This window comes from Acanthochromis polyacanthus, chromosome 2, assembly GCF_021347895.1.
Source record: "Acanthochromis polyacanthus isolate Apoly-LR-REF ecotype Palm Island chromosome 2, KAUST_Apoly_ChrSc, whole genome shotgun sequence".
Classification (NCBI taxonomy): Eukaryota; Metazoa; Chordata; class Actinopteri; family Pomacentridae; genus Acanthochromis; species Acanthochromis polyacanthus.
The window spans coordinates 37,234,779-37,247,603 of NC_067114.1; the positions used below are offsets into that span (position 1 = coordinate 37,234,779).

General features: G+C 36.1%; 1 protein-coding gene across 1 annotated transcript; it reads left to right on the top strand.

Annotated features, from left to right (window-relative positions):
- The first annotated feature begins 200 nt into the window (after positions 1-200).
- LOC127532961 (oncoprotein-induced transcript 3 protein-like) lies at positions 201-12,218 on the top strand. The gene is made up of 11 exons (XM_051944881.1): positions 201-320; positions 1,921-2,038; positions 3,027-3,213; positions 3,532-3,673; positions 3,774-3,929; positions 5,563-5,618; positions 6,876-7,051; positions 7,181-7,581; positions 7,688-7,784; positions 9,129-9,363; positions 10,333-12,218. The coding sequence occupies exons 3-11, from the start codon at positions 3,090-3,092 to the stop codon at positions 10,539-10,541; spliced, it is 1,596 nt and encodes a 531-aa protein (XP_051800841.1). The 5' UTR covers positions 201-320; positions 1,921-2,038; positions 3,027-3,089; the 3' UTR covers positions 10,542-12,218.
- Positions 12,219-12,825: the final 607 nt, after the last annotated feature.

The following is a 12,825-nucleotide window of genomic DNA, read 5'->3' on the forward strand; positions in this document are numbered from 1 at the left end:
GACCCATCAGCTTCATACCACTGGTTTATGAAAATGAATATACAACCAGCATGTTGCAAAAAAAAAAAAAAAAAGTGTAAAGATTTGAGTCCTGCATCTAGATCAGGTAAATAAAGATGTGTTAGTGTGTATCTGTGCATTAATATATTTATAAGTGACATTTCATCTCCTTTTGTCAGGGGCGCCGGCTGCTGCTGGGAGCCGAACGTCCAAGGAGTTGGCGTCAGCTGGACGAGTTCTGCAGAGCTGGACCTGGGAACTCGATCGGACACCCGCAGCATCAACGGCTGTCCTGTGACCACAACAGTGTCTTCTTTACGGTACAATCATTTCTTCTTCTACTGCTTCAAACAGCAATTAAATTAAGAGACAAGGCTCTGTAGCTACATATCAGTCACTTACATTTATATACGTCAGTGCACATTTGAATAGCAGAATTATTATTAATTGTGTCCATACATAAGCATGGAGGCTCACTTAGGGTTATGCCACGGGCTTATTCTTATAAATTCTTCTGACCTGATTTTTGATGCCCAACTAGTCCAACAGGTTTTAGAACACCCATTTAAATTATATATCAAAATGTGGAGCTCAAGCAAGAGTAGTGTTACAACAAGGCGCGGTGTTAGAACCCAGGAAGCAGGCACACAGACAGGCGGATACCAAACAAGGGATTTATTATATTAAATAAACAGAAAGGCTCTCCATATGGGAGGCACGGGTAATGAACAGAACGGGAGGACAAAACTGAACTGAGGGCGACATCCCGAACGGCCGTGGTGGGGATTAACTAAACTAAGAGGAACAGGGGATGACTCAAGTTAAGTCCAGGGGGGGGATCGGGAGACAAGGCGGGGACAGAGCTCGGGAGAACCGGTGGCGGAGTAGTGGCTGGGGCAGAGGGAACCAGAGCAGACAGGGGTAGTCCAGAGCAGAGGGGAAGGCAAAACAGATGAGAGGTTCCAGGGTTGAAGGGGGAGACAAAGCAGACAAGGGATTCCAGCGTCGAAGGGATTCCAAGAGCAGAGCTTGAGCAGACAGGTGTGGACTTGTCAAGAAACCGCAAGCGATGACCCAGCAAGGAGCAGTGGAGAGAGCCAGGCTTTTAACTGCAGCTGATTACAGATTGGGGCCAGCTGTGCTCCTGCACAGCCGCTCTTAATCAGCCGAGGAGCAGAGCAGGAGAGGGAGGGGCCATGACAAGTAGGGTGCTATGACTTTTAGTAAGGCCCAGCCATTGTTGGAACCTCATAGCTCTGGTAGGTTTTACAGTCAAAACTTAATTCAAAGTTTAAACAGGTCAGAAGGCTGTGAATTTGATTCTGTTAAATCTATATTTTGATATCTTCTATGATTCTTGTGCAGTTTAGGTTTCATGATTTTTTTTTTGTAAAATGCAGAAATTTCATTCAGTTGCTAATGTTTGACCAGAAAATATTTATGAAAATAGTGCAGTTAAATTTGTCTCCTTCTGACAATTCCTTCTCCGTACATGTGCAATTTATGCATTAAAATGTTGGCATTCTCGTCATCTTTCACCCAGTGTCTTATTGCTGTAGGACTTGAGTTATTTTTCTTTTTTTTCATAAATTACTTAAGAACACGGAGTGTGCTGACTAAAATTTTCATGAATTCCCACTATATCAGAGCGCCATTTCAGGTAAAAATCCAAAATGGGGGGCCTCTCTTTAGTTTAGGTGAGACGTGATGATGCCCATCCCAAGCACTGATCAACATCCAGCCCTCCTGTGATCCACGGTTTGTCTGTGTATTCAGTGAGCAATGGACTTTCACAATAATAATAATATAAACTGCGTTAACACGCAATAAAATAACTGTCGGTGTTAATTAATTAAGCGTGCTGATCTCTAATATACATAGGATTACAGAAATCGCCAACTGTTGTGTTTGTCCATGCAGGGTCCCTCAGAACTGTTTTTCAAAGATTCGTCTGCTGGCGTACGATCCAGACAGAGACGAAGTGAGATGCCGCTACGCTTCGAATGCCACACAAGTTCCGGGCATTACACTGGACGAGGTAATCCAAAGCAAGTGCTAGATACACGTTATTTTCTTTAATTAACCAATAATGTCACATCAGGTAAGTTGACACTGTAGACTTCTATTTACAGTGTGTATAATAGTTATATGTTCATGTATACTGGGTATGTGTTGAATACTGATTTTCTAACATAGTTTATTTGCATACAGTTATTATCACTTTCCAGGCAAACTGAGTGTATGTCATGTTCAAATGGTTTGTCGAATTTACAAATTTACAACATCTCTTTTCACTGTCACTTGTCTAGTCAAAGACTAGCTGCGGGAATCAGGAACCAGTCAGGAAAACTAAAGAACAGACTTTCTTGTTAAGTAAATCTTAAAAAGGTAGTTGGAAAGAGGCAGGCAAAAGCAGAGTCCATGAAGATACGCTGCTGCAAGGTGCAACTAACAAACCAGCAGTAATAATGACAGTTTTTTTTATAGAACACCTTTTTAAAAAACAGAGTCTACAGAGAGCTTGACAGACGCTGCAAAAAAGAAAAGAAAGATACCCAAGAAGACCACTGAACAACAGAAAGCTGGTCATTCCAAACAGAAGGAGAAAGACCAGGAAGGAAAAAATGTAGAAAGATTGTCAAAATAAATCTTTTTTTAATTTAACCTTTATCTATACAGGTACTTTCATTGAGACACTGGGTTTCATTCTCAAGAGCGACCCAATGCAGCAACACTGGATAAAACAGTAAAATGCAACATCCAAGTGGGGAAAGAACAAATGGAATAAAGGAAAATAGAATGTAAAACCATAAATAAAAGGCAAAATAGTAATAATCATAACAATAAATTAATAAAATAAATACGGAAATAAGTAAATAAAGGGTACAAGAGAATGAAGTTGTTGTTGAGTATAGTTTGTATGTACACAGAGCAGAACAGATGAAGCAGCAGAAATCAAAGCAGGGCAGCTGTGAGTTAAAACAGAAACAAGCGTTGATCCTGATTTTCATATTGAACCCTCACAGACTGCGTGCACACTGAGAAAGACAGGAAACATCCCGACTGGAGTCCACTTGTTTGTCCTGACGATGGAGGACGTCACCACCAAAAACATCACCATGACGTATGCAGATAAAACGACGGCGTATCGTGAAGCGTCCAACACGAAATTACCGCCTCTATGCAAAGTGAAGGTGCAGTTCTCAGTGGAGGGTGAGTGATTAAAACATCCATGCACATTAGATTAACTTGAATATAGTAATAGTAAATTAGTCTTATAATGTAGAAGAAGTTGGGACTCCATGAGGGAAAATGTCATAAAGGTGTCAAACAACAGAAACAAGATCCAAAACAACCCAAATGAGGCATGAAAGAACAGAAACAAGACACAAAACAAAAGCTGGACAGTAAAGAACCGAATCTAGACACAGTAAAACAAAACGTAGACATGTAATCACAGAAATAGCAGGAACTGTTGTAAACAAGAAATAGTTTTTCTGTCTTGCTGACCTGATGCTTCTTTTGTTTCAGTCACTGATTCGATTCCAAACTGTGAGTTGGGTCACGTTCAGCCGACATTTCTGTCCAGAACTCCTTCACATGGTGACGTTCTTCACGCCACTGTGGGTCAGACGTTCCAGCTTTACGCCCAAGCACAGGCCGCCCATTCCACGTAAGCAAAGATCATTCATCATAGACACGCAGCTTGTCATTTTTGGTTGGCAGTGAAATCTAATTATCAATTCGTCCACTTTTCCTTTGTGTCCCTGAAGCATCCAGGACTTCCAAGTCAGTGGCCCCCACAACATGACCAAAGCCTTCAAAGATGATCAGTTTGGAAAGGTTGAAGTGACCCTGAGCTGGACGCCACAGCAAAGCGACCTCTACAGATTCGTTCCAGTTTGCTTCACAGCAGAAACAAATCAAACGTGAGTGCTTTTATGTTTTATTAGAATTCTCCGTTCACTACTTTGTACCACATTATTGTGCTTTTCCCCCTGGTTTCTGCAACTTTAGCCTCACATTATTTCACCTGATCTCTCATCAAAAAGTAAATCAGGGCTAAAGTCTGATCTCTGTTAAGATGAAATATTCACAAAAAAAGTCAGAAAAGCGTTCCCTAACTACAGCTTTGGGGAAACCCATGCACATTATATACCAAAACATTGAACTAGATTAGGAATTGTTTGCTACAACTTTTGTTAGTGATTCTTTGTACGGTTTTTACACAGTAAAGAAAAATCTCCATTAAAATGAATGGGAAGTCGACCAACAACTAGGAAAACCCAGCCATCTTTGGAACCCTGTAGCTCTGGCGTACTTAACAGCAGGGATGAGAATTTTCCGCGGATCCGCGGAATTCCGCGGATTTTATCATTGCCAGGGTCATTCTTGTGAATCGTCTAAATTCAAGGAGAAAATTTTTTTGGGGGGGGTGAGGTATGTTTATGGTTGCGAGTCGTAATATCGAACGGCTGCTAATATCCACCGCGCTGAATGCTAGCTGCCACTCAGTGAGAGCAGTCTTGTACAGTACTGTATTCGAATCACCATGAAGTGTAGAGTCCAGGGATGGGAATGTTCCGCGGATCCGCCGATTTCATTTCAAGTTTGAACACTTTATTGTCGCTGATACTCCCGCGAGATGGTAACGACATTAACGATAGCTTTTTAACGTCGATTGTAAACGGCCCAGCGATTGGAAGTCGCTCCGCCGCCGCACACATATCTGTCCCCCCCCCCCCCCCCGTCGACAACTTTCCGCTGGAATCAGAACTTGCTGATCCCATCCCTGTTAACAGTAAAAACATCATTCAAAGTTTTAGTGAATCTCAAGGCTTTGAATATTATTCGTGCTTATCTGTGTTTTGATGTCTTTTACGCTTTCTATATAGTCTCAGTTTAAGTTTAATGATTTTTTTTATATAAATTCAGTATTATTCTTAAACTAGAAATTTTGACCAAATAAATTTTTAGGGAAAAAATTTAGTTAATTCTGTCTCCTTCACACAGTTTCTACTCAACAAAAACAATTTATACATTAAAATGTTGTCTGTAGGATTTATAGTTTTTTCATGAATCATCAGTGACAGTGTTTTGACCTACACTCTCATTGTTTCCCATGCTATCGGTGCTCCAAACGTTCGGGTAAAAATCGGAAATGGAGTGTCTCTTTAACCTGCCAGCAGATCTGTATGAAACGCAGTACGGATGTAAATATACACCATCTTGTTCAAAACATGATTGGCACACTCAAAATGTTTTTAGACGGTTTCCAGTTGTTACTGACAGCTGCATCAAGCCTCATCTGTAAGGCCTAAAATGCTGTATATATTTGGATAAAGCTGAGTTAGGACCAGAAACTGACTGACACTTTATCGTGTCAAAAAATATTTAATCTAGACATAAACCAGACTGAAAAATTCTCCACAACTACAAAACAGAAGTAAAAATTAAATGCTGTACTGTTCAATTTTGACTCTCTAGCAACTTATTTATATATATATATATATATATATATATGTTATAGTTACTTTTTTGCATTTTTCTCTTGTCATTTAGCCAATCGGAGATGAGGTGTGTTGTTGTCATGGTAACCCAATCATCTATCACTCAAGGTTGGTCATTTTTTGTTATCTCTGTTTATACAAAATCTAAATGACTGATCATGTAAAATCTATCGCTGGATTTAGACATTTGAGACTGTTAAAATAACAATTACAGTCACATTCGGGCTGCGATTATCATCATAAAACATCCTCCGATTATTTCAATCTGTGCTAATGATTTAAAGAGACGGGAAGTGAATAATTTCGAACTGGGTGGAGCTTCCTCCTGGAGTGAATTGTCTTGTCTGTGTTGACCTTTGCCAGAGCAGAATCAAACTGAAGGAAGATGCTGTTGTTTTCTAGTAGTATCAATTGATCCAAAAAAGAGGAATGATTTCAGACAGTCAAGACTTCAAAGTAAAAATAACCTAAAAACGGAGCAATTTCCTGTTTGAGGTTAGAGGTTAGACTAAAGAGATAGCCAATGTGACTAAAATTCAGGTTAAATTTCATTTTAAAAAAAGACAGTTTAGTGAATGTCAGGATCAAAGCTGGCCATTGTTTAAACGTCATTTCAACAACGATACGTTTCAACAAAACCTAGGTGAATTTATGAAGGAAGAAAATCTGAAGTCGATGATAAACAAAAGCTTACAAGTGCAAAATTTATGAGAAAAATAATTTAGATATTCTCTCAGATTATAATAAAAAAAATTGCAAGAAAAAACTTGGATTTCCTAAGATGAAAAAAAGAATATCTGAGATGTAAGTGATAAATTTACAAAAAGAAAAACAATTCTACTTTGAAGTAGGAAATCTGTGAGTCAGATAATCTATGAGGTTAAAGTATTAAATGTACAAAAACAAACATGGATGTTGTCAGAGACTGAAGTCAGAAATTTCAGAGAAAAAAAATCTCTCAGATCGAAGTTTGAAATTTACAAGAAAAAATATTATCTAAGATAAAAATCAGAAGTTATAAGATAAAAGTGGATATTCTCTGAGATTAAAGTGGTGAATTTACAAGAAAAATTTCAGATATTCTTTGCAATTAAAGCAGGAATTTGTAATAAAAAAATTATAAGATTAACGATGAACAAGAAGGAGGAAAAAATCAAAAATTTGTTTAAAAAGTTATCTCAGACTGAGAAAAATACTGATATTCTATGGAACAAAATAGCAAATTTACAAGAAAACAAATGTGATATACTCTGCAGTTAAATCAGAATTTTGTGAGAAAACAATGGTGAATTTACAGGAAACAGAAACTGAATATTTGATGGTATTGTTGCAGAGTTCATTTTAAATGTTTGCTTTTCTTCTTAGGTATAGCCAGGGTTCAGTGTGAACCCAACAAGATGACGGTGGCCCTGGAGAAAGCCTCCATGCCCGACATCGACGAGAACTTCCTGCAGCTCAGAGACCCGTCCTGCTCTCTCACCTCCAACAGCACTCACATCACGGGCGTCATGTCGTTCACCACCTGCGGCACAAAGCTCGAGGTCTGGGAATAAACGTTTTCCTGCAGATCAGGCTTTTCTCACTGAATAAAACGTGAAATGCTGAGTGTGTAAATCAAACTGAAGAGTCAACTCACAGCCACGTTTGACTTGTGTTTGCTTAAAATCCAGGATAAAGGTGATTTTATCGTCTTCGAGAATGAGATCAACTCCTTCGAGCTGCCCAGTGAGGTTATCATCCGCAGAAAGACGGTGAAGATCGACTTCTCCTGCCAGTTTCCCAAAGCCATCGACATCTCCAGCTACTACAACGTCCACAAGTCGGACTACATCTTCACCGAGTCCAGCTTTGGCAGTTTCGGATACACTTTCGAGATTTTCCGCGACGGCAACTTTAATAAGACGGTGGAGGCCAGCGCCTACCCAGTGGAGGTCAAGCTGCTGCAGACCATCTATATGGGCATCCAGGCGACTTCAGAGCTGCCCAACGTGACTCTGTTTGTGGAGTCATGCAAAGCGACGCCCGATGAGAACCCTGACAACGCCCTCTCCTACGACCTCATTAAGAACGGGTCAGTGCCAAAAGTCAAAAGATAAATTTGCTCTGAATTCAAAAATGTTCTAAGATCATAGTCATCTTTCAGTGACGGTGTCTCAGACTGTCTGTTTTTCTTTCAGGTGTATAAGAGATGAGACTTTGAAAGTTGCCAAATCACCTCAGACTGAGTTCAAGTTTCAGGTTCAAGCCTTCAAATTTACTGGAAACTATGACCAGGTAACTGGGAACGGGACGAAAATCCAGGGAAAAAACTGTAGAGACTGAGGTTGTATATTTCAACTAAATTTGTAAGTAAAATACTCAAATATTCAGAAAGAATAAAGTCAGGAATTTACGAGAAAAAAAACCTTAAAAATCTTTTGCTCTGTGGCTGAAAAAGTGAATGATTGAAGGGGAAAAAAATCGGAGAAATCACAACTTGCAGAAAATGCTAAAATTACAAGAAAAATATTTTTCTCTCTGATTAAAGTCTAAAATTTAAAACAACAAGCTTATATTGTCTGAGATTAAAGTACAAATTTATGTTGATGTGTGATTAAAGTGGTAAATTTCAAAAAGTAAAATGGTTTTTCTCTAATTAAGTAGGAAACCCCAAATTTATTAAAGATAATAAATGTCTGAGATTTTTAAAAATGATTAAAATGGTGAATTTGCAAGAAATGTTTTAAAACATTCTCTGCAAGTTGGAAATTTGTGGAAACAATGTGTGAAAAAAACTTGTGTACATTTGCACAAAGCACAATATGAATACATTTCTTGTAATCTAAAATAACATTTCTTGTGATTTAATGCATTAACTTACCTGAAAAATGCCCACAAAATAGGGGGAAATGCTGATCTCCTCTGCAGTTCAAGTGTTGCATTTATAAGGAAAAAAGACTTGATTACTTTGTGGTATATTAAAAATAACTATTTCAAATGTATTAGAAGAAACTGTTATATCTGAGATTAAAGTGATATGAAAAGAAACTCAGACTTTCTGTGTGATTAAACTATGAATTCTGTGAGGGAAAAGCTCTTTTAATGAGACATTATTATGAAGTAGTAAATGTACTAAAAGAAACCCTACAGATATCAGAAAGAGAAAAAAAAAATCCCAAATGTATTTAAAAAATAAAATAAATCTTAGATTGTGGTGAAAATGATGCTTTTTGGAATTAGAATTTTCAGTTTAAAAGAAAAAAAAGCCTCTTCCTCTGTAGTTAAAGTTGGAAATTTGTTTTTTTTTAAAAAGGAGCAAAAATTCACTGTTTCTTTGGATTAAAGTCGTTAATTTATCAGAAAAATACCCACAAAAATAGAGGGGAAAATCATTGAATTTATAGGAAAGAGAACTTGATATACTTTATAAGAATAAAATTGTACATTAAAAAAATAACAATTTTGAATTTCTTAGAAAAAAATTCAATAAAATCTGAGATTAAATCAGTAATTTTACTGGAAGAAATTACAAGTTTTTGAGACTGGAAAATTCCTCATGGCTCTCTCATGCTGAAATATTTCAGTATATTAAACAGTGAATATAGCACATATAGACGACTGTTCCCTGCCTCCCTCCAGGTGTACATCACCTGCTCAGTCATCCTCTGTGAACCTGGCAGTCCGTTCTCCAGATGTGCTCAGGGATGTCTGAAGGATCCGTCCCGAAGGCGCCGCCGCCGAGGGCTGAGCAAGGAGACGGTGGGTCACTACATTACCCAGGGTCCTCTGCAGTTCGTCGGGCAGTCGGTTCCCAAAGCCGCAGAGGACGAGATGAACGTGAAGGACGTGATGCAAAATGACGTTCCTGCTACAGGTTAGTATCAGTCAATCCAAAAAGTTTCAGCTGCTTTTAGAAATGTACCGGTCTGTTACTGATTTTCACAGTTTTGTTAAAATACAGACAAATATACAAAAAAAAGTATTAATTTACACTTTAATTGTTTTAAAAAATGTCAAACTGTAAATAATGTCCACATGAAAATCTGGATCTTTACCAGTGTTTGCAGATGTTTGCTGTAGTTAAATTAAAATAAATATAATTTATATTAAGTGATTTTAAAAAAATTATGCCTTACAAGTTTCCCTAGATTTGTTAATTTCTCAGGAATATTAGAAAAAATGTTAATAAAGATATTGATTTGCATCATAGCAAAAAATAAAAATAATTTAAAAAAAAACAGGTCAAAGCAGCAATGAATATCCGCATCAAAAATCTGTGTTTTTGCAAATTTTAGCTTTTTCTTTTGCAGTGTGTGGCTGTAAAATGACACTCTTTGCCACTGTATTTAAATTAATAATCCAAAAATATGACTATTTAACAAATGTTTGCCGATTTTTTTTAATTAATTATTTGTATTAGGATTAAATAATGTGATTTATTTAAACTGATATTTTTAAAGAATTCCAATTTTTCCTTAAATTGCAGATAATATTTAGTGAAATCACAGAAAAAGACTATTAATTTGCAAGAGTGTATATTTTTACATGTTAAAAAAGTCATAACTGAAAAACCAAACAAAAACAAAACTGTCCAAAAAACAAAAACATATCTTTTAACAAGTTTAATGATAATTTGATCTTTTACAATGTGCGACTGTAAGATTGCAGTTTTGTGGTGTTAAAATTTGCTAAAAATATCATTATTTTACAGATATTTGCAGTTATTTTCAGTTTTTCAATATTACAGTATTCCAATGCATTTTATTATGGCACCCTTGTTTTTGTTTGTTTTTTTGTTTTGTTTATCAATCTGATAACTCAACCACACATCGATGTCTTTCAGTGATCTCTCAGCCCGCTGCTCCAGACACCAAATCGAGCAAAGAAAGCTGGGAATTTAAGCAGATGCTCTCATCCAACGTCACCACCGTGGTGCTGGGCTTGGCCTTCTTGGTGTCTGTGCTGGTGCTGGCTGTGGTGATCCATCGCTACAGCAGGAAGACCAGAGTGGAGGACGCCAAAGCTCTCATAGCTCCAGACTACCAGAACTAAACCCAGAGAGTCGGCTCAGATTTACCTTTAATTTTCATTTTATTCTCTGAAAAGTCAATCTTAAAGCCATACTCGTATGTCCAGATGTGCAAGAAATCATCCTTTTTTGTATTCATACAAAAACCATGAACATTTTCTTAATAAAGTTGCAAATTAGTTATCCGACAGAAAATAATAATTAAAAGACAAATTTTATAAAAAATGAAGTGAAGCAAGTTTATAAAAATGCCCAATATAAACAAGAGCAGCATTTACATAAAGGATAATTACAAATATGTTTATCTTATTACAAATTATTCATAAGCTGCTTTTAGAGGTTTCAAAGAAACAATAAAAGCTGCTCTGAAAAGTGGAGTTCGGGGTTGAATGTGGAGAGTTTGAATCAGAGATGCAATGATTAATTGATTAGTTGTTAACTGTTAAATTAACTATTTTAAATATCTTGACTATTTGATTGCAGCGACTTAAATATGTGTATATTTGTAACAGAAAATTGAACACATTTGAGTTGTGGAAAAAATAATGCAGTTAAAGATGTCTTCTTGGATATTAGGAAACACTAGTTTACATTTTTAAAATATTTTTTGGGAAATTTATAGGCCAAGAAACTAATCATTTAATCACGATAATATCTGACAAATATGAAAATAATCATTGTATGCATACTGAGTTAAAATGGATGTTTAAAGTCATAATTTCTGAGAAAAATGTAGATATTCTCTTTAATTAAAGGGGTAAATGCACTAGAAAAAACATGGATTTTTTTTAGACTAAAGTCTGAAATTTAATGCAAAAAAAATCCCAAATATAAGAAAAATAATCTCAGATCAAAGTCAGGAATTTGCAAGAAAGAATTATCATTTGTAAGATTTAGGTTGTATTTTATAACAAAAAATGGGATTTTCTCTGAGATTAAAATAGGGAATTTGTGATAAACAAAATTCTGATATTTTATGAGATTAAAGTAATAAATTTCTGATAAAAACAGATATTTTAGAGTTGAAAGTCAGAAATCTAAGAGTAAAAAACTTTTTGAAAAATTTGTAAAATTCTCTCCTTTAAGGAAATAGTGAATTTTCTCTGTGATTAAAATGGTAAATTCACAAAAATAAAAAATCTATTTTCTCTGCAATCAGTCATAAAATTTTATTATCTGGATTGGTTGCTATCAAAACCTTTAAAATACTCTTTGAAGTCAGACTTAAGGTGAAGTATGTTGTTACTGTATTAAACAAAGCAAATGAAGATCACTTTGGTTGCAGCTTACTGTTGCTTTCATGCTTGTAAACAACTAATTACCTGCACAGCTGCGGCTCAGAGCTCACCCGGTCATTTTCACTCAGATGCACAAAATTCCATCCAGACAGGTTCTGCTGGATTTTTTTTTTTAAGCTGCTGTTCTTATTGTGTCGACTTTCTCAAGACAGCTTCCCAGCAGTTCTCTGCAGGTGTTCATTGTTTGTTTGGATCAGTACAGCAACACTGTACTGAACAATGAGTGGAAAACTTGAACTCCGCTGTTTTTGGCTCATTCGGGAAGGAAAAACCAGCTGTTTAAACCATATAAAAATGACTTGTATTCATTTATGTAAAGAGTTAAAAGTAGTAACTGGGATTATTTACAATTAAAGGGGAATCCTTGAAGTCTTTATCACATAATAAACACAGTGCTGTGTGTGGGAGTGTTTGTGGTGTGTTTTGTGTGTGTTGATTTATTTGATTTAAATTCAGGTATTCATTCAGGTTGAAATCTGGAATATAAACTGCAAACACCAGGTCAGAGCTGAAATCTCATTTTTTTTTGTTTGAATGCTGTTTTTATTACAAAATAACTGTTCTTGTCAGAAGATTGCAGTCAAGTTGTTAAAATCAAAAGAGAAAATATAGAACTTTGTTAATCGTGAAGACAATTGTGCCAGATGTTGGTCAGAAAACAAAAACTGTACAACATGAGAAAAAAGTGTTCTAAAATTAAAATTCAGTAAGCTTAAAATAAGACTAGAATAGAAAAGTAAGAAGTAATACTGGCAAAGACTGCACATATAGTTGAAATATTTGTCATTACACTGACGTATTGCACATGAAAATGAAATAAATTAAACATGACATTCAAAGTGATATTGCACAACCTATTGAGGACAGTAATATTGAAAATGGCATTGATTTAAGTGACACATTTTACCTTTATGCTTGTAAGTCTATGAACAAAACCGTGATTCCCCACAAAATTCATATTCAAATCCTGTGTAAAAAGTTTGTTTCCATCTAAATAAATGTAAAAAAA